Here is a 19,638-nt window from a genome sequence, read left to right on the forward strand (position 1 = left end):
AAGCGAGTGAATATACATATCTGCATACATTTCGTTATCGGGCACGTCAGTTATTCTCATCGATTGAAGCAACATGAATAATTAGCTCGGTTGAGAACTTCTTGGCGTTTACTGCGTAAATGTGGCTTGGCGGTCAACTCCGATAAGCATACGACCGATAGCGTGATAAGCCGTGATTAACTTTGTGAGCCTTCCTTATCATGCCTGTCAGAGGGATTTGAGGCCGCCGTAACTTCGGTGTATTGGAAAAAACGTTGATTGTTAATAAAGTGTGACTTCGATAAGCAATCTCATTTGCGCTAATTTGCCCTGTTACCTTGAAAAAGAGAATTGATGTTCAGAAAATGATTGAGCGAAACGGTGAAGAAGAGAGAAATAATCCTTCGGACATATCCCTCGGACATATCCTTGTGAATTATGCAGCAAATCACGTAGCTTCTGTTGTAATGCTGCTGAACCATAGATAATGCTGATTTACCGAAAGAGCAAGGGAGGCTCGGATGACGTGAAAATAGAATTATTTCCTCTGAACTCTCTTGAAAACATTACAAACCCTAAATCCCTAAAGACGGAGAAGCACGAAAATTAGCGTGATTGATAGTTATCGAAAAGATAACGCCTTTGAGAATGGAACAAATCAGATTTTTGGTATCTCCGGGATATGTTAGCAGGAACTCCTATTTAATCTGGCGAAGTCTTGCATTCTCAGGTACTTTTGCTCCCCAGATTCATCTCATTCTCCTTTCAACCACAATCACAGGACTGATTGATTCATCAATCCATCATGTCTGCTAAAGTGGAAGACCAACACGATGAGATTGTGGTTACTAGGTCGCCTTCCTTGAGGGAAGATGGTATCTCTTCACCAGATAGTGATGGTAAAGACGAAAAATTCGGCTCTTCTCCTGAGCTTTACCCTCAAGATAAAACCCTAGCATATGAAGCTGAAGGATACGTACCTAAAGCTACTTTTGATGATTTCGCAGAAAGAGACGAGGATGGTACCGAGAAATACGATTGGGAATCAGAAGAGTTCAAGAATATCCCGGAGATCGTTAGACAAACAGTCAGTTTCGAAGATGATCCGAGTTTACCGGTCATCACATTTAGAGCTGTACTTTTGGCTTCGATCTTTTGTATTATCGGAAGTATCGTTTCCCAAATATCCTAGTAAGTAAGAAACCTACACACAGCATGATAAGTTCTAGGCTGATTGATACTGTTAGTTTCCGTACCACCACTGCTCCTTTTCCTGTATTCTTTGTCATTCTCGCTTCCCATCCTTTAGGTAAATTCCTCGCCCGGGTGCTACCAGATTATCGGGTACCACTCGGAAGATTTTCTTTCTCGCTCAACCCGGGCCCCTTCAATGTCAAGGAGCATGTCATAATCGGTATCGCTGCCAACGCTGGAAGTCAAGGACAATGGGCCAGTAAGTTTGAAGGATAAGTAACCCTCAGGTTTACGCTAATATGATTTTGCAATATAGCTTTCATCCCGACCAATGCTGCATTATACTATAATATAACCCTAGAGCCAGCAATCGCATTGTTTTTCGGTTGGGGTGCTTCATTATTGGGTTTCTCCTTCGCTGCGATGGTTCGACCTATCCTTGTCGACGATCCCCAATTCCTTTTCCCTTTGTCTTTGCAACAAGTCGCCGTATACCGATCTATTCAAGGTACAACGGAATTGCACTTATCTAAATCTCGAAAGCAGATGAAGGTTTTCGGTTGGATTTTCTTGGGTATTTTCCTCTGGCAATTCCTTCCAGCATTTATGTTCCCCTTCGTAGCGTCCTTAGCCCCGCTTTGTTGGTTCGCTTCCCGAAATCATAATGTGAATTTCCTTGGTGCTGGACGAGGTGGTGCTGGTCTGTTGAATATAACCTTGGACTGGTCAAACATTACTTCAACCGTTATCACCTATCCATACAGTGTCCAAGTCATCGTATTCGCCTCTTTCGTACTTACAACTTGGGTTTTGATTCCCGTCGCATACTTTGGCAATTTATGGGGATCACCAACTTACAATATCATGTCGAATGGTGTTTTCCAGAAAAATGGTTCGGCTTATCCATTCAATTCTTTACTTCAAACAGACGCCTCGGGACTACAAGTGTTCAATGAAACCAAATACGAGGAAGTTGGTCTTGCTTATTCTGGTGCTCAATTCTTATGGGAAATCTTTATGTGGTATGCTTCATATATCTCCTCTTTCGTATGGTGTGGTTTATTCTTGGCTCCAAATATCGCACATTGTTGGAGATCATGGAGGAGAAGAGAAAACGCTCATAATGATCGTTTGAGCAAATTGATCCACAAGTATCCAGGTTTGACATGGTGGTGAGTATCATTTATCGGGGATTTGTCTCGATCTCCACTGACTTTCTGAGCAGGGAATGGGTGATCCTCACCATCATACCCTTTTTCATGCTATTGGGAGTCATTTTGAGCAAACAGCTTTACATGCCAATCTGGACATACTTTGTCGCTCTTGGTTTCGGTGCTGCCGCCATGTTACCTATGAGTTTGATCTACGCCGTTTCCGGTTATCCTATGAAAGTCGGTATCTTTAACGAACTCATCTATGGTTGTGAGTTTATCAACCTTGACACACGTTTGATGGAAGATCGCTAAACCCCATATTTATAGACATGATCGAGGCGAAAGGATCTTCCCGACATCCACTAGGTCAACTTGCTTATCGAGTTATTTCAGGAAATGTATGGTATGATGCCAGAACTGTTCTTGAAGATCAAAAGATTGGTCATTATTTCCATCTCCCACCAAGAGTTGTAATTGGTATCCAAATTCTCGCCAATATGATAGCTCTTCCAGTGAATTACGGAGTCATGCGATGGGTTATCAGTTCTAAATTCGAATACGTTAGTGGACAAAAAGCGGATCCAGGAGGTCAATGGACAGGTCAACAATTCAAGTCATACAATACAGACGGTATTCAATATTCACTTGTTGGTCCTAAACGTCTTTTCGAATCTACAGTCTACAAACCAGTAACTTATGGTTTCGTGTGAGTCCCCTATGACTGTTCCCTCTGGGCCTTACAATAGCTAATCAGGTTTCATTACAGTGCTGGAGCTGTTCTGCCTGCAGTGATTTACTTGTTACACCGTAAATTCCCAAAAGCTAAATTCAACCTTTGGAACACTACTATCTTCTTCTCGGGTTGTGCTACTTTCCACGGTAATTTGAGTACTGGTCCCTTCACGACTTTCCTCATCGGTACTTTCTGGAACTTCTATTTGTTCAGATACAGAAGAAAATTCTGGAACATGTATGCTTATATCAGTGGTGCTGCTGGTGAGTTAAACCTTCTACTTCAATGAATGGGTAACATTGCTAATAATCCATTTATATTTCTGGTGTGTAGCCGACACCGGATTCAATTTCAACCTTTTATTCATTTTCATTTTCTTGGGAACTACTGGTGCTGTGATGCCTCACTGGTGGGGTAATAACAAGGACTCCATTGAGAGGTGTTTCGCCCTGAAGAAATAATGTACCTGTTGTATGCCTTAGTGAAAGATGACTAACGAGAAGGGTGTTGTAGCCTGTACTAGATCAAACGGTGTTCAGCTCCGAATTGTACGAGTGGTGGAGAACTGATGGAGGGCAGTTCTGGATTTTGTTGATGGGCATGTATTTTCATTATGTCGTTCGTCCGGCATGATGATTTACACTCCTCCGCGCTGAGCAACTTTGATGAGTTGGCTTTGACTGGTTTGATAGTAGGAGTCACCGTCAAGGTCACCGACCACTGATACTACCGCGTCACGACAGCTCATCTCAGGAGCTTCCACGTTCTGCGTGATTGGGCTATTTCGTTCCTTGTCAAACCCAACCCATGGTACTGACATAATGACCCGAAGACGGCTGTGTTACCCTTATCGTAGTCAGAGTCCAGCTGATAGGACTTTATGAACCTTCGATCTAGATATCACTGCTTCGTCATCAGATCGTTCAAGACCTCCACATCATATTGATTGGAACCAGTGCATATGTTTCTCGCCGTAAGACGTTGATCATGTCGTCGTTGAGCCGGATGAGCCGGACCCTCGAATTATGGAAGACTGCATCCGGTAGTAACCAAACCTCAGATTTGATGAGAGTGATCAGCCCGCGAGACGTTGGTACATGAGTACCGGAATCGGGGCAGGCAATAGATTAAAACCGGGCAAGATTCAATGTCTCGCATAATCAGGAAGCTTTAGACTGTAAGATTTGCAGCCTTCGATGTCATCGATCGACATCCTGCCGCTATAGATCCTGAGAAATGCGTCACTTGAGTAAGCAGATCTTACCTGATGATGTGTAAACAAGTGTTTGAAGGGTTTGTTTGTTGAGGCAGTGGAGGTGGTTTGAATACCGATCGATCGATTAAGAGATAAAATGATAATCATCGGTGACAGCATTTTTCAGGCATTTTAGTGTCGGTCCGGTTATCAGTTAAGAAATATTTACGATACATGTGTTCGTTTCATCATCGAATACTTTTTTTTCCTACTCGAACCCTGGATTCTTGGAATCCAAATTTAGATTCGATTCCAGCAGATTACATATATCATTGGATGTAAACATCAGCGTATATGGTTAATGACATAACGTGACGAACATTACTTTTAGCGGAGACTCCACGATCATCGATCTCAATGGATTTATCGATTTGTTCAATCTCGATCTTTGACTTTTCAATCACGTATTTAAGGGAAATTTTTATCATAATTCAGTAGTTGATTGCCCGTATCTAGCACTTTATCTTTGTAGATTACCACTATGTAAGACTTCCGAATCGGCTGATTTACCTAAGGAGATTACCACAAAAACCTCCTTTTCAAGGGGGAAATGGGGTGGCTTGTTTCGAATTGGAACTCAATTTCCGATCTATCACAACTCAATCTCGTATTTTGTCGTCATCTAAATTGATAAACCCCATGACATGACGTCGAGAAAGAATGACGACAGTTGAGTCAACTTCCCATTGAATTAAGACCACAACAATCCAATCTCTCGTCTATAAATACCGCTTGTTTTGAACCATTTCTTTTCGTCTCTTTTTCATCACAAACACTTTCACAACATAATCCAAACCAAAGCAAACCAAACAAGAAACAATGTCTACCTACAAGCCCTCCGAAGTAAGCTATTTCAAAGTTCTTTGTTAACGTAGTACCCTGCTGATGAGTCTTTCTTTACAGCATGATGGTCTTAAACAAGACGGTTAGTTCGGCGTCTCGTTCTCTCTTCCCCTAATACTGATTCTCCGTGACGCCGCAGGTACACCCGATAAAAGACTCTCCTCAGATCACGGATTTGGAGGCTCGTAAGTCATCCTGCTGCTCACAATTCTGATCGAGCACTAACGGAAACCCAAATAGTGACGGCCCCGACCCCCACGTTGAAGGTCAAAAGGGTGGTTCCGTTTCCGGAACCGATAACTACAAGCCATCTGAACATGACGGTTTGACCAAATCAGGAGAAGAAGATCAAAGAACCAAATCGACTCACGGTTTCGGAGGATCGTAAGTGTCAATAAAATGTGGAAGTCGTCCGGAAGGAATGCTCATTTCCATCCTAATTTGCAGCGATGGACCTGATCCCCACGTCGAAGGCCAAAAAGGTGGTTCCAAGTAAGCTAATCTGCTCGATTGCAAGCATACCGTCTATATTTTGTATGTAGCTTATAGCCAAAGTAAATGTGAATGTAAAGAAGTAGTGCAGAAACAAAAATTGATCAATTTTTTCATTTGTCATTTGATTCTGTTTCCGCCACATTCACATTTCGCGACGGGGATGGAGATATCATATACAATCTCTCAGTTACAATTCTTCTAATAGATGCATGGAACTCATTTCATCGTTCTGTCCAAAAAATGAAGTATGCACGCAAGACCATACTATGAGAGAGGGTGAGAAGGAGTATCGGCATATACCGCTGAAAAATAGTCCGGAGAATTAGTTACCGGTTTGTCCATGTTTGACACGTTCAAAATCGACTTAGCAACTATCTACTGATTGACATTGCGACAATGTGTATATAGGACCACAGACCAAGGAAGCAATCTTCTGCGAGTTTCAGAAAAATAGACACTCAGCAAGTGCTATCCGCGCGCCGAATGCCACCAAAGGACGGTTTGTGTGTCTGCCACTACGCTCACACACACTTTGGTTGACGTAAACCTTCCTTTGTACGACGCTTTGATGAACATAGTCAACTTTGACTCGGATCACGACACATCTAAGGCGATGCAGTCCTTGTGACTAGACTTTGAATATAAAAGAGGTCGATTTTGTACACCAAAAGTCTCCTTCTTACATTATTTTCTTTTTTCTCCCATATATACAGTACAGTCCTTTATCGACTAAATTTTGGATCCTCATGTCTCATCGTGCTTATTTGACCAAAGACGAAGTCGTCAAAGTCGACCAACTCGAAAGGTCCTATAAAAGTCAAGAGGGTGTACTCAACTTCGCTTGTAGTGGTGTTTTCCCCTCACACGTTATAGCATCAGCAAACCTCGCTTTGTACTATGTTACCCCAGACGAGGGGAAAGCACCCCGGGTAATCAAGTGAGCTTTCGTTCGGGACACATTTCGTTCATCAGTTGACGTTTGTTCTCCAGATATGCCATGCTTCCTATTACAAACGAAGTGGCGAAAGATATACATGGCACTGCTACTACTTCACCATTCGGAAGAGGAAGTGAACTTGTCTACGATGACTCTTACCGTCAAGCACGAGAGCTCAAACCACCTTATTTCTCGCTCACAAGCGATATTCTCTCCGCCTCCAGCCTTCTTACCCTTCTCGCAAAGAAGCTCAATTACGACTCTCCTTTGGAAGCTAGGATGAACAAGCTCAACGCTTATACCGAGGGAGGTTTTTTCAAGGCTCACAAAGAGTAAGATAAATGCCCTCACTAAGCCCAGCTACGGCTATGACCTGACCACAAGTATCATGCTCAGTACGCCTCAGAGCGAACACCATATCGGTACACTCATAATCTGCCTTCCCACCCCTTTCACGGGAGGAGATCTTGTCATCCGCCAGATGGGAGCGTCTGTAACTTTCGATTGGTCAAACCAAGTTCAAGATGGATCTATAACTTGGGGGTTTTTATACTCTGATTGCGAGCACGAAGTCCTTCCTGTAACGTCAGGCACTCGGGTTACCATTTCTTACGACATCTTCGTCAGTAAGGACGTCAAGGCGTTCGACCAATCTGTAATGGATACCCGACTTCAACCTCTGTTGGACACTTTCGAAACACTCTTGAAGGATGCGAAATTTCTCATATCAGGTGGTACTCTCGCCTTTGGACTCGTACACGATTATCCATTTGGCGAGAACGATCGTGGTTTCCCTGGAGACCTAAGAAATCGATTGAAAGACTCTGACGCGGTTCTGGTCTCCGCTATTGAGAAACTGGGCCTGGAAATGGAATATTTCGCGATATACGATTATGAAAGCAGCTGCTATGAAGTAGTAGAAGAACGTCCGATCGACGAAGCAGATGCCAAAGCCGAGGTGAGTAACGCAGCTTTGAGCTGAGCATTTTGATGAAATTAAACCTGATGTCGTGGGCCGGTCAAGCAGGAAATGGACAACACATTCAAGAGAGGGATCTGGATTGCCGATGATGTTCACAAATGTAATCGTGATCATTGTATTTACGACGACACGGCGGAAGAGCTTGGTCTGAAGCAAGATCTGGATCTCATTTGGGTCACTTTTCCAGCTTCTTATGATACAAAGAATTCTTATATCACTTTTGGAAATGAAGTAAGGGTCTGGTGCAAACGTCTGAGATTTACCACTGACACATGTGTTTGACATCAGCCTCAGGCTGCCACTGTCTACTGTGCTGTCGGTGTCAAGGTAGAGATCCCAAAAGCTTCTACTCGACTTCATCAAAAACCCATACCCAGAACGGCCAAAAGTGGTTGAGACGATATGTTGTGTTATTGATGCATAGTCTCTTCGAGAGCAACGATCTAGAGAACGAATATACCTGATACGCATGAAAGGAACTTGTTGCTAGCTATAGATTTTGATATCAAGGCGTGACTTGCTTGTAACGTGTGAAAATGCATACGATAGAAAACTTGCTGCTGCCTTGCTCTTGCCTCAATCTCCTCAAAATGCACTACATCACGAGACTTTTACGCCCCTTGATATGTTGAGGAAATACGTTCCCATAAGTGGGATTCTGAGACAGAATGTACAATTATGACGACCGGGGACAGATTCACCGTGAGGGTTGGGCATTGGTCGATAGTTGTATGCTGTCAGGTTACTCAGCGTAACGGATTAAAAGGCGAAGGAATTTGACGCGCGGCTGTCTTTCCGAAACGAGGTGCTCCACGTTCAGGCTAATGAGTTTACGTATTATTCGGAGGTGGGCGAAAGGAATGAGGAGAGCGAGGGCAAAGTAGACAAGATGGTCTTGTTATCGGTCGCTGATATCAAGCGCCTACCAAAGATTATGTTGGTACAAAACAACGCTGTCCGTTAAAATGATACTACTTCTTTTCCGCTCAATTGAATTAAATAAACCGGACCCGGAAGTTGTCGAAGCTCCGCATCATGACGAGCACTATAGTATTTCAACATGCCCCGCTCGTAGGTTATCCTGATAACGCTTTGTATACGGTCCAAGTGGTGGATGGCGTAGTAAGCAGTATAGAGGAAGAGAAAAGTGGACGTTATATCAATGGTTATGATGCTTCTGAAGCTGAGATCGTTGATCTAGGCGGTAAAGAATGGTTAAGTCCGGTGAGTAATCAACCCTTATCTCAAGGATGATAAGGATCCGTCTTACTACACGATGATGAGCCAGATCTTCAGAGCTAAAAAGAGATCATGTAGAGCTTGATCGACTGGCACGTCCACACCAAATTATCAGCACTCCATACCAATAGACTGAATCTCCAAAAATGCACTTCTGCTGCTCAAGTCATTGAAGAGGTTAAGAAAGCATTGAAAGATTCTAAATACGATGCTTCGCTAGAGAGGAATTTTGTCGGAATTAACATGAAAAACTCAAATTGGCCAGATGAGCACATCATCAATCTACAATTATTAGATGAAATCTCGCCCGAACGACCACTCTTCTTACTGTATAATGGATATCATTCAATGTGGTGCAACTCTCTTGCTCTCATCGCCGGAGGCTATGACCCGAAATCGCACACTGGACATCTGGTAGAACAGGATGCTTTCGATATGTTCCCGACATTGACCACTGCGAGTGATGAAGTAGTTGACAGTTGGATATTACAGGAAGGCAAGAAAGCTGCGTGAGTGACGCTTTTTTACTCGGTATTTCTGGCGCTCTGCCATGCATGCGAGCGTGGACTCTCACCTCTAGCCCGCGACTTAACGCTTCTTGTCCTTGAGGTATCGAGTTGACAATCCATATGATAGCTCGCTGGGAATAACGGAAATAGTGGATCTGGAGATGGAGCACAATATCGTTCAATGGCAAAGGCGTTATGCAGCCGGGAATAACTATCTCCGAATACACGTAGGAATGTACACCGAACATATACAAGATGCTATCGACCTAGGCTTGACTTCGGGAGATGATGTTCCCAACACGGACGGATTGATAAAGATTGGTCCATACAAAATCGTTACGGACGGTTCATTGGGATCTCAAACAGCCTTCTGCCACGATGCTTATCCAGGTACAAAAGATAATTTCGGTATATATTATCATCAACCTTCTACACTTGCTCAAATGTTAGAAAAGGGCTTAGAACATAATTTTAAATTTGCAGTTCACGCTATAGGTGATCATGCTAATCATTTAACACTCAAAACTATCTCTCAAGCTTCTTCAAAATTACGTCAAGGCTCAACCATTGAACACGCTCAAATGCTTAATCTCGAAGAAGATCTACATATGTTCAAAGATTTAGGTCTGATAGCCTCTATTCAACCTGCTCATTTGGTGGATGATAGAGAATTGTGTCATAAATTTTGGCCTGGACGTGAACATAAAGCTTATGCTTTCAAGAGTATAGTAGATGCTGGTGTACCTATAAAATTGGGTAGTGATGCTCCAATAGCACCTATGGACCCATGGGAAGCTTTAGCTGTGTCCATAACTAGAGCAGGAGAGAATGATGAGGAAAATCCATTCATAGAAGAGGAAATACTGGATTTGGAAACTGCTTGGAAAGCTTCTACTTCCGTGAGTACCATGCTTATATCCGTTCGATGAAGTATATCTGATTGATTTGTCCTATTCTGTAGAACGAAAAGATGAAGTTGGAAGTGGGGGATCGAGCAGACCTGTGTATACTGCAATCTGACCCGCTAAAACAGGATGCAGCTGGTTTGAGAGGTATGAAAGTGAAAGGAACCATGCTGGGAGGTAGATGGACGCATAAGGCATTTTAAGTAGAAAAGCCATTCTACTTTATACAACCCATATGTTGCATTTGTTCATATGCACTGCTACTTGTCCGTAATGGTGAGACTTCCCTCTATATGTATGTGATCTACCTATCGGCACCAATCCTATCCGAGACCATCACCTTGCTCATATATTGGCGGCCTCTTGTGCTTGTTCTTTGGCAGCATTCCTAGCTTCTGCCTTTGCTCGTCTCTCTTCCTCTTTCCTCCGCCTAGCTTCCTTCTTCTCTTCCTTTTCTTTCCTCTTTGCGTTTTCTTGATCTTTCACTTTATTCTGTACTTGATTTCTCGTTGTTTCAAGAGGATTATAGAATAATACATGTATACTACCTTTTATTTCATCATCTTTCCATTTTTTACCAATTTGTTCTAATTCTTCATGAAATGTCGAAATAATCTCTTGTTTCTTATTTTCACCTATATTTTCACCTCTTTTACGATTTGCAAATACAACTTGTACTCTATCACCTTTTTCAAGTAGGGATTTTGCTAAATTTAATTTATGTAATAAATCACCTTGAGCAGATTGCCAAGAAATTTGAACTTCTTTTTCTTCAATCGACATTCGTTTTTTCAATCTTGCTTTTTCTTCAGATTCTCTTTCTTTTTGCCTTTCTTCTACTTTATTTATTAGTTTCACTATAGGTATTTCTTTTTCTATATTCACTAATACCAATGTATGTGTATTTTGATCATATGTGCTCAATATCGAACGTAGTGTTTGAGGTTCCAATAAGTGATTCGTTTCAGGATCTACCAGCTGGACTGTTCTATATGGTATAGCTCCATCTCTGAAGGAAACGGTACTAGCATTAGGTGGTGAAGTATGAGGCGGGAGATTACGAAGACCGAACGTCGAAGAGGAAGATGATGCTTGACGTGCAGCGGTTGATCCGGAGGGAAGGATGTTGGCTTTTGGGAATAAATGAGGGGTAATGTTTCTTGCGAGTATTGCTGAGCGCAAAGGTTGGTATATGCGAGAGGCCATGATCAAGTGGTTTGTCCGTGTCAACCGTGATTCTGTTATATTGGTGATATTGAAATGTAATTGAAGATAGAGGATATCTGTCAAGTTTATGCACCCGGCAATGTAAGGTGGAGGTGAAATTGCGAAGGAACTAAATTGTGTTGGGAAACTGCGTCCTTTTATCGTTGATCCTCATCTATACCAACAAATACCAATCACACATTTTTGCCCATTCATAGAACTAGCGAGATGCCTAGACCATCCATACCTCAGCACCACCTGCTTCGCCGATCTGCTGCAAGGCCCGTGGCTACTCGTCCGCATAGCAGGCCCGTCGTTGCAACTCGATCATTGAAGACCACCTCGTCTACTTACTCCCCTACTCCCTCTCCTTCTCGACAAGTCTCCCAACCTTCAACTTCCACCTCAACATTCACTACAATCAACGCATCTGAGATCTCCCATTTTTCGAATCTGTCCTCTCATTGGTGGGACGAAGATGGTGAATTTAAACTTTTACATCGCATGAACCCTACACGTATAGAATATATAAGACAAAAAGTAGCTTTACAGCCTGCAGACGAAGAGCATTGGTCATTCGAAGATCGACATCGTGACTTAGAAAAGGAAGCCGAACGTGGAAGTGGATTGTGGTTAACTGGAAAAAGATGTTTAGATGTAGGTTGTGGAGGTGGATTATTATCTGAATCATTAGCTAGATTGGGCGGAGAGATCGTAGGTGTAGATGCAAGTGAATCAAATATTGGAATAGCTACTACACATGCTCAACAAGATCCACAATTATCAAGAAAGATGTCCAGTGGAGAATTACAATTCAGACATTCATCTGCTGAAGCCTTACGAGATGCTGGTGAGAAATTCGATGTGGTTTGTGCGATGGAGGTCCTGGAACATGTTGATCAACCTGGAGAGTTCATGAAATGTCTAGGAGAGATGGTGAAAGTGAGTCTTGTCAAAATCAAGAAATTCCTCTGCTGCCTTACTCGATGCAGGCTGACTCGGGATGCAGCCCGGAGGTCACCTAATCTTATCGACAATATCACGAACACCTTTATCCCAACTCCTGACACTGACCCTGGCAGAAGATGTTCTACGTTTGGTTACACCTGGAACGCATACATATCGAAAGTTTGTCAAGCCACATGAACTCCGTCGATTTGTTCACTCGGATATGGGCGGGTACAACACATGGCACAAGAATGAAGATGCAAGTGATATAAGGACTGATGAAGTTGGAGAAACTAGAGGAATAATATATGATCCATTAGCTGGGAAATGGAAATTGTGGGGTGGCGTAGAGGGCACCTTTTGGAAAGATGTGGGAGAGGGTTGCAATTACATGTATCACGCAAGAAAAAGAATATAGGATAGGGGTTTGTACTTCTGGATGCCAGATATGGGGCTGCGTAGATCACAAAAGGTGCTTGTCGCAAGCCCAATCCCATATACTCCATTCTTCGTAGACAGGCAAATTGAGCGATGCATTTTAGCTGGAGGTCAAGCTATATTATATTATAATGTACTATATTAGTGAAAGAACGTGTCTATCAAATCGTTACTATGGAACAGTCATTTTATATTTCTAATTGTGTTGATGGAAGAGCGTAAGAGTCTGATCAAGGTGTGGAGGCGGAATGCTCTGATGCGGTAACCTGCTTCTCATTGGACGTTTGAGTAGGTTCGTCCTGAGAGCTTTGTTCTTTACCTGAGTTCTTCGGTACTCTGGCAAGCCAATAAATTCCGACCGCAGCGACAATGTTGAAAAAGATATAAGCGAACATGATACCGAAATCTCTCCACCTAAGAAGGGACGACAAATCATTGAGCGATCAACACTGTAATTCTGATGGAAATGGTGTCTAATCACTTACCTGTGAGTATAAGAAAGACCGAAACCAGATAAGAAAGTATTAGTGGATCGAGTGGAACAGAAAGAGCATTCGCTTGTGGCGTTTGGATCCAGTAAATAACCCCCTGCAGTTGAAATATAATCTTCCATATATTGTCCACATGTATTTCCTGCTGTAGGTGTGAATTTAAGGAACTCATTGGCGGCGCAAATGATCTCTGTATTGGCTACTGCTACACTCAACATCCCTTCGACTAAATAAGTGAAAGGAGACACCCTGAACAATGTATCTGATTAGTGCGTTTCGCAATACAAAAGCATCAGATCGCTCACCTGTACATGAAAATCCAGAAACGAGGCAAAGAATCACCCGGTACTAATACACTAAAGCCAGATAAATGTTAGCAAGCTTCGAAACGACCCAGATACTAGCCGTTTTTCGTGACGTACCCGCAGAACACCAATGTAAGACTGAACAAAAGATTCGCGATGTTACCAGCCGTCTCAGCGGTTTCAATACCTGCCACAATCATAGTTGAGAAAGTCGAAGTGAAGAGTAAGAATGTTTCCACATATAGCCACATTAAGGCCCCTCGTAGATGGACAGCGTTGGTAGGTATGGCGTTTCTGTAATATCCGATAGGATAATACCAGCAGAAGAATACGGCGATTCCCATTATAACTGTTTGTGTTATTGCTTTAGCGATCGAAGTTGAAATCAGGAGAAAGGCAGGAATAACTCACAAGACCATGGAATTTCGGCGGTAAGCTGAGTCAGGATGAACACCTTCCAGGAATATACTTTAGATGGTCGTTCTCGGACTTCATACAGACTTCGTTGCGTGACAAAGTGCGGCATCATCTGTTGAACCAATTGACCGAAGATTGTGAAGAGCTGTCCCAGAATACAATCAGCCTCCCCAGCAGAGGTTGCACGGCAGATCTGTAATCATCGACTTACCATGAAGACCGAGAATAATTGGTTTTGCAAGCCTTGCTGAGAAGTACCAGATCTATAGAAAGAAAAGCCAATGAAGAGGGACTATCATGGCTCGATCAGATTGGCCAGACTTATTTGTCAACGAGAAAGAGTGGACTTACACAAGCGATGCATAACGTAGCTTTAGCCCAGATATAGGATGGAGTTCTCCAATGTTGCTGTAGTACTCTTGTAAGGACCAATCTGAATTGTGTAGTCAATGGAGCGGCGAACTCAGCATAAGCTGTTTTGTCTTCATTCGAGTTTTCCGTAGGGGCATTTGATAATTGTTTTATCCTATCCAGCTCTTGACGAACTTCGACACGTTCAGGAGAATTCAGCCAAGCTTGATGCCAATCCACTTTTGTATGACTACCAGGTGCAGCGCCTATAGCAGATAGCATCCATTCTGCGGGGTTTTCGCCCGGAGGACAATCTGGTGCGCCATTTCGGACGAAATAATCAATTAGAATCTTAGATTGTTTACCAACTTGACCGTAATATACCGTTTTTCCTCCTTTGGCTAGGAACAATAATCGATCGAATTGCTCAAATAACATAGCTGAAGGCTGGTGAATAGTACATAAGATAGCCTGGCCGTGTTCTTGTAATTTCTTCAGCAGTTGCAGAATGTTCCATGAAGTTTGAGAATCGAGACCGGATGTTGGTTCGTCCAAAAACAAGAGTAGAGCAGGTTTGGCAACTAGCTCAACACCGATAGTAAGTCGCTTTCGCTGTTCGACGTTAAGACCTGTATTTCAAGCGACGCAAAATTAGCGAATGAATGTAGCAGGGTATGATGGATCCCACTGACCAGTACCAGGAACACCAACGACTGCATCAGCATAAGCGTCCATCTCCAACAGCTTGAGTACTTCCTCCACATATTCAAGCTTCTCTTGCTTGGAGACGTGTTTTGGTTGACGAAGTAGGGCGCTAAATTCTAAAGCCTCTCTGACGGTAGTGGTTTCCAAATGAAGATCTTGTTGTTGGACATAACCTGTTTTACGTTGGAAGGAAACATCGCGTTGTCTGCCATCAACAAGCATTTCTCCGGTAACAACTCCCATAGTTACTCGAGTGGCCAATACATCCAGAAGGGTAGTTTTACCAGCTCCAGACACACCCATCAAAGCGGTGAGGGTGCCAGGTTTGACCCATCCGTCTACATGATCTAAAATCCGACGAGTTTCACCTTTGATCTTGATATCGTAGACTACGTTCTTCCATGAGAAGATAGCCGTTTGACGTTGGATTATACCGCCTGCATCCGCTCGTTCCGCACCAGTGGTTTGCTTGGCTAATTTATTGCCTTTACCATCAGACTGAGCCTCCGCATCACCCGATCCGTGCGTCTGTAGCGATTTGGGCACTTTGCCTCGAGGATAGATAAGGATTTCACCTTTTGACTTCTTTGCACTGATCAGCTCTATGATACATCAGGGGTCAGCAGTATACATTTCGTAATATGCCATGGGTCTACTTACCAGTAGCAGCCATATATACAGCAGTGAAAAACAAGAAGAATGCTATAAGGATACCAAAATTTCTCCATTTGTGGGCGTGGTAGTATCTAAGCGGTGCAGAGTTTAGCGTGACTATTCTGCTCCAATCAGAGGGATTCGTGAAACTCACTGGTAAGCACCGTTGATGTAAGCATCTCCGTTGACAACCAAAGACCCGGGTTGAGAGCCGATTGTTGAGCACACAATCTCGGTACCTGTGGCTCCTGTGTAAGAGGGTCCTGTCGGAACTACAGCTGAACATGCGTAATCTCGACCGTGAAATTCATTTATCATGAGTGATTCAAAGCCATACGCGATTGGGTCGATATAGTTGATCCATCTTGCCCATCCGTGCATGTAGTTCACGTTGATGGCGAAACCGGTATATATAACAAGCCCCAGGATCAGAATGGCTGCAGGGGCTAGTGCTTGTGTGAGTGTTCGAGACAAAGAGGCGATGGATCGAAAAACCATTGACATGACCATGGTACAGGAGAAACTGATCAACAAAAAGAAGAAGAATGCCCCTGAAGAATAGCACTATCAGCATTCGCTAACGTCATCAGATCCGCAGAAGTCTGATATACCTGGCTCTCTCCGAAGATTAGACATGAAATAGAGGACCAAGTTGAATACGATAGAATTCGTGATCTTGTATGGCATGTCGGTCAACGCTGACGCCACAGCTTCCGCTGACGGATGGTAGCTATTTCCTCGAATCATCAACATCGGACAACATTTCGCTCCGTCTTATGAAGGCTTACAAGGCATATTGAGCATGTTTTTCCACAATAGCTCGTTGGGCGTATAGAATCAAAATCTGCAGCGATTATCAGGTCACGGTGGAATTGTTGGAATGAAGGTAGGCGACTCACCTCGAGGGCCGAACTAAATGCACTCATAAGGATTGCGAAGAAGATCAACGCGCCACGACTATAAAAACTACTGGTATCCGAAGCTGAGACCCGAGAAACATCAGTTACTCAAGATTGCATAGGCCACGACCTCAGAAACTCACGAAGGTTGTAGAAAATGGAGGAGATAATCAGAGCCATGATAGTATTACCGAACAAGGCGGTCAGGGTCAAACTTGGATCTGCCTTGAGTCGCTGGAAACCTCGACGAAGGCACAATTTGACTTGACCACCGAAAGACAATGTATACGGTGATTTTGGTCGGCTAAGCGAAGAATGAAATCAGTCTCCATTTTCACACGAAGAGGGGAGTAAAGTCACATACAGGTGCTTGGATTGTTGCGCTCTTCTTGAAGCGAGGAATTCTTCGTATCTCTCGCCATTTACTGGATGTCTCTGTTCAAAGGACACAACCTCACCTAATAAAGTTTGATACTCAGGCGAGGCTTTCCAAGCTTGCACGAATTCCTCCGGAAGTCGAGGTACTTTGTTTTCGAATCCCGGTCTAGCTTTTCGTTCAGAGGGACTCGTCAGGGATGTAAGGAAGTCCGGGGTTGTCTGCTGTTCCGGGCATTCGAATCCCATATTCACAAAGAACTGCTTGGCTTCTGTAGTTTTACCAAAGAAAATCTGTTCACCTTCATACAGGACAGAAACCTTGTCGAAGACATCGTACGCTGATTGAGGTGCCTGGTAGATAGCTACTACCGATGAGACATCGAGGTAATCCGCATTGATTCGCAGCGATTTACAAAATTCAATAGCATTGGCGGAATCGAGTCCACGAGTAGAATTGTCCCAGCATTGTAAGGGTGCTCCAGCTAAAGCTGCTTCGGCAATGGTGACTCGCTTTCGTCTAAGATATTTCCGTCAGTCTGGATTCGATACGAGACCTGTAGCAAGTGGCCTGTAGCAAGTGGAGATGATACTCACTCTCCACCAGATACCCCTCGCACGAAATCGTTACCGACGATCGAATTTACAGTATGGGAAATACCGAAAATTGACATGACCACATCTCTCATAGTCGTGGCAAATTCCTTTTGCGTTAGTCCGTTTGGTGGCGTGCGAGGACATCGAGCTTCAGCAGCGAACCTATGATAGACCAAATCAGCCCCATTATACAGCAATTGGTCCCATGACTTACGCAAGGGTATCGCCAACAGTGAGTTTAGGGAAGTGGACATCAACTTCCGCTGTGTATATAGCTTCTCCTCGGAATTGCTTGTACATCTGCTTCGGAGTGATACCTCGGTAATTCAGCTGGGATGACTCGTCAAGATAGATACCATTCATCTCTCCTGCTATTGTTTTAAGCATAGTCGTACAACCACTAAGCACCGCATGGACATCAGCATGACACCCTGACCTGAATAGCCGATAGAAGCATCGAACTGACCTTCCTGGTGGGCCCAATACAACCAACATCTCTCCAGCTTCAAGGTAACCGTCCATGCTCTTCAGGATTTGCACTTTTCGTTTCCTATTACCAATTAAATCCCTCAATGTGCCCAGACCGGCCAGAGGCATGTTTGACACAGTCTTTTGATAGTCTATGGAATGTTAAGATTTTTGTTTAGTACATGATAGGATATCCGCCTAGCGAGAATTACAATGAACCAACCTGCGTCAGATCCATATCCATGTACAGCTAAATCCCTAAAAGCTATACCTGATCTTCTGTGTGGCCCACTACCCTGCATGGCCCTCATGAAACCTCTTGTCCATTTTTTGGAATCAAATTCGCTTGAAAATGGATCAAGATCACTACCTTCCTCATATTTGAACGGATTGCCTTCATCCGGACCTAATGTTTGAGCTTGACTCCCTTCTTCGTCTATATCAGTCTCAGCTTGACGGGTATATTGAGGATGACTTATGGCTGAAGTACGCGACATTTGTCGGGCCAAATGGCCAATATGTTGATGTACATGTTCTTGAGTAGGTGCAGGAAGAGTTTCCTCCCGCGTCTCTTCTGTATACTGCGAGTGAGAAACGACTCTACCTAGTCCCGCACCAGCATATTGCGATTGTCGATCATAGTTCTGTGGTAAACCCGTCGAGACAAAGGCCATAGTGCTTGGAGATCAATTTAAGATCCGCTCTGCTTTATCAGTGATGGATGCGTGAGTAAGTGTTCAGAAGTACGACGGAGTCAAGTAATTGAATTGTAAGCAGTTGGGTAAAGGATAGTCCTTCATTCCTGTGCATTCGAGTGTTTTATACAGTTTTCCGCATCGAGAGCTCCACCATCCGTCTTTGCCATTGTTGACCTCGTAGACATCTTGTAATCATCGCCCGACTTAGAGAAACCTTAACAATTGTTTGTGACGAATCTGGATACGATCAAACATCTTGGTACTCAACGGGGGCCGTTTGATTTTATCGCTCAAAGAAGTAAAAACATCGTATCAGTCTGACGTTTTCGGAAATAACGTAAACAAGCAACTCAAATCACACTCAAAAATCCGGAACATTAAAATCCTGCTGACATAATGATCGCCCTTGTGGAGTTACGGGATCAAATTGTTAGGAGAGTTCCAAGTATGCTCGCGGCGCCCGTCAAATCTCGTACAAATCACAAATACTACTAGTCCGTTAAGGCTATCGGTGCCATGCATGTTCCTGTGGCTTTTTTTTTTGATCGATTTTGATGAATTATCCGAACAACATTCCGTTGCCAGGGAGATTTGCATCCGTAGATATACTGACTGTCGGTCATGATGAGAACAACAATGTAGATGCTGCAGTCTGTTTGCTAGATACACGTCATGTCGTCGGCAACGAAGCCAAGACTGCTCCACGAACTTGTGCTTACAAGTTTTACGGAAGCGCAGCCCAAAGCATAAGTACCCAAATTGTCAAAGCATAGTCGTTGATGATACATGAATTGCGATCCCACGGTAGATATATCCCATACACCCGTTACGTTCTTCGTTTAGATTGATTGAGAGATGCGG

The 19,638-nt window shown here is 43.5% G+C and overlaps 7 protein-coding genes across 7 annotated transcripts; 5 read left to right on the top strand and 2 right to left on the bottom strand.

The window, feature by feature from the left end:
- Positions 1 to 784: 784 nt before the first annotated feature.
- On the top strand, positions 785 to 3,521 carry I206_101667 (uncharacterized protein; the record flags this gene model as incomplete). Its single annotated transcript, XM_019158069.1, has 7 exons — positions 785 to 1,170; positions 1,227 to 1,432; positions 1,490 to 2,345; positions 2,399 to 2,595; positions 2,655 to 3,033; positions 3,094 to 3,323; positions 3,394 to 3,521. The coding sequence occupies 7 exons, from the start codon at positions 785 to 787 to the stop codon at positions 3,519 to 3,521; spliced, it is 2,382 nt and encodes a 793-aa protein (XP_019008682.1).
- Positions 3,522 to 5,134: 1,613 nt separating this feature from the next.
- On the top strand, positions 5,135 to 5,654 carry I206_101668 (uncharacterized protein; the record flags this gene model as incomplete). The annotated part of the gene is made up of 5 exons (XM_019158068.1): positions 5,135 to 5,158; positions 5,219 to 5,240; positions 5,298 to 5,343; positions 5,399 to 5,542; positions 5,606 to 5,654. 5 exons carry the CDS (start codon positions 5,135 to 5,137, stop codon positions 5,652 to 5,654), a joined length of 285 nt encoding a protein of 94 aa, XP_019008681.1.
- A 745-nt stretch (positions 5,655 to 6,399) lies between these two features.
- Positions 6,400 to 7,968, top strand: I206_101669 (uncharacterized protein; the record flags this gene model as incomplete). The annotated part of the gene is made up of 5 exons (XM_019158067.1): positions 6,400 to 6,590; positions 6,644 to 6,922; positions 6,987 to 7,548; positions 7,618 to 7,803; positions 7,861 to 7,968. The coding sequence occupies 5 exons, from the start codon at positions 6,400 to 6,402 to the stop codon at positions 7,966 to 7,968; spliced, it is 1,326 nt and encodes a 441-aa protein (XP_019008680.1).
- A 639-nt stretch (positions 7,969 to 8,607) lies between these two features.
- On the top strand, positions 8,608 to 10,428 carry I206_101670 (uncharacterized protein; the record flags this gene model as incomplete). The annotated part of the gene is made up of 4 exons (XM_019158066.1): positions 8,608 to 8,796; positions 8,890 to 9,320; positions 9,448 to 10,219; positions 10,282 to 10,428. The coding sequence occupies 4 exons, from the start codon at positions 8,608 to 8,610 to the stop codon at positions 10,426 to 10,428; spliced, it is 1,539 nt and encodes a 512-aa protein (XP_019008679.1).
- A 142-nt stretch (positions 10,429 to 10,570) lies between these two features.
- I206_101671 (uncharacterized protein) lies at positions 10,571 to 11,431 on the bottom strand (the record flags this gene model as incomplete). Its single annotated transcript, XM_019158065.1, has 1 exon — positions 10,571 to 11,431. The coding sequence occupies one exon, from the start codon at positions 11,429 to 11,431 to the stop codon at positions 10,571 to 10,573; it is 861 nt and encodes a 286-aa protein (XP_019008678.1).
- A 228-nt stretch (positions 11,432 to 11,659) lies between these two features.
- On the top strand, positions 11,660 to 12,797 carry I206_101672 (3-demethylubiquinone-9 3-O-methyltransferase; the record flags this gene model as incomplete). Its single annotated transcript, XM_019158064.1, has 2 exons — positions 11,660 to 12,373; positions 12,441 to 12,797. 2 exons carry the CDS (start codon positions 11,660 to 11,662, stop codon positions 12,795 to 12,797), a joined length of 1,071 nt encoding a protein of 356 aa, XP_019008677.1.
- A 250-nt stretch (positions 12,798 to 13,047) lies between these two features.
- Positions 13,048 to 18,753, bottom strand: I206_101673 (uncharacterized protein; the record flags this gene model as incomplete). The annotated part of the gene is made up of 19 exons (XM_019158063.1): positions 13,048 to 13,231; positions 13,303 to 13,557; positions 13,614 to 13,664; positions 13,731 to 13,962; positions 14,025 to 14,175; positions 14,242 to 14,322; positions 14,382 to 15,010; positions 15,074 to 15,688; positions 15,747 to 15,832; positions 15,895 to 16,291; positions 16,352 to 16,470; positions 16,529 to 16,584; positions 16,640 to 16,722; positions 16,783 to 16,943; positions 17,004 to 17,534; positions 17,612 to 17,773; positions 17,826 to 18,011; positions 18,078 to 18,231; positions 18,303 to 18,753. 19 exons carry the CDS (start codon positions 18,751 to 18,753, stop codon positions 13,048 to 13,050), a joined length of 4,584 nt encoding a protein of 1,527 aa, XP_019008676.1.
- Positions 18,754 to 19,638: the final 885 nt, after the last annotated feature.

This window comes from Kwoniella pini, chromosome 2 (assembly GCF_000512605.2).
Source record: "Kwoniella pini CBS 10737 chromosome 2, complete sequence".
Taxonomy (NCBI): Eukaryota; Fungi; Basidiomycota; class Tremellomycetes; order Tremellales; family Cryptococcaceae; genus Kwoniella; species Kwoniella pini.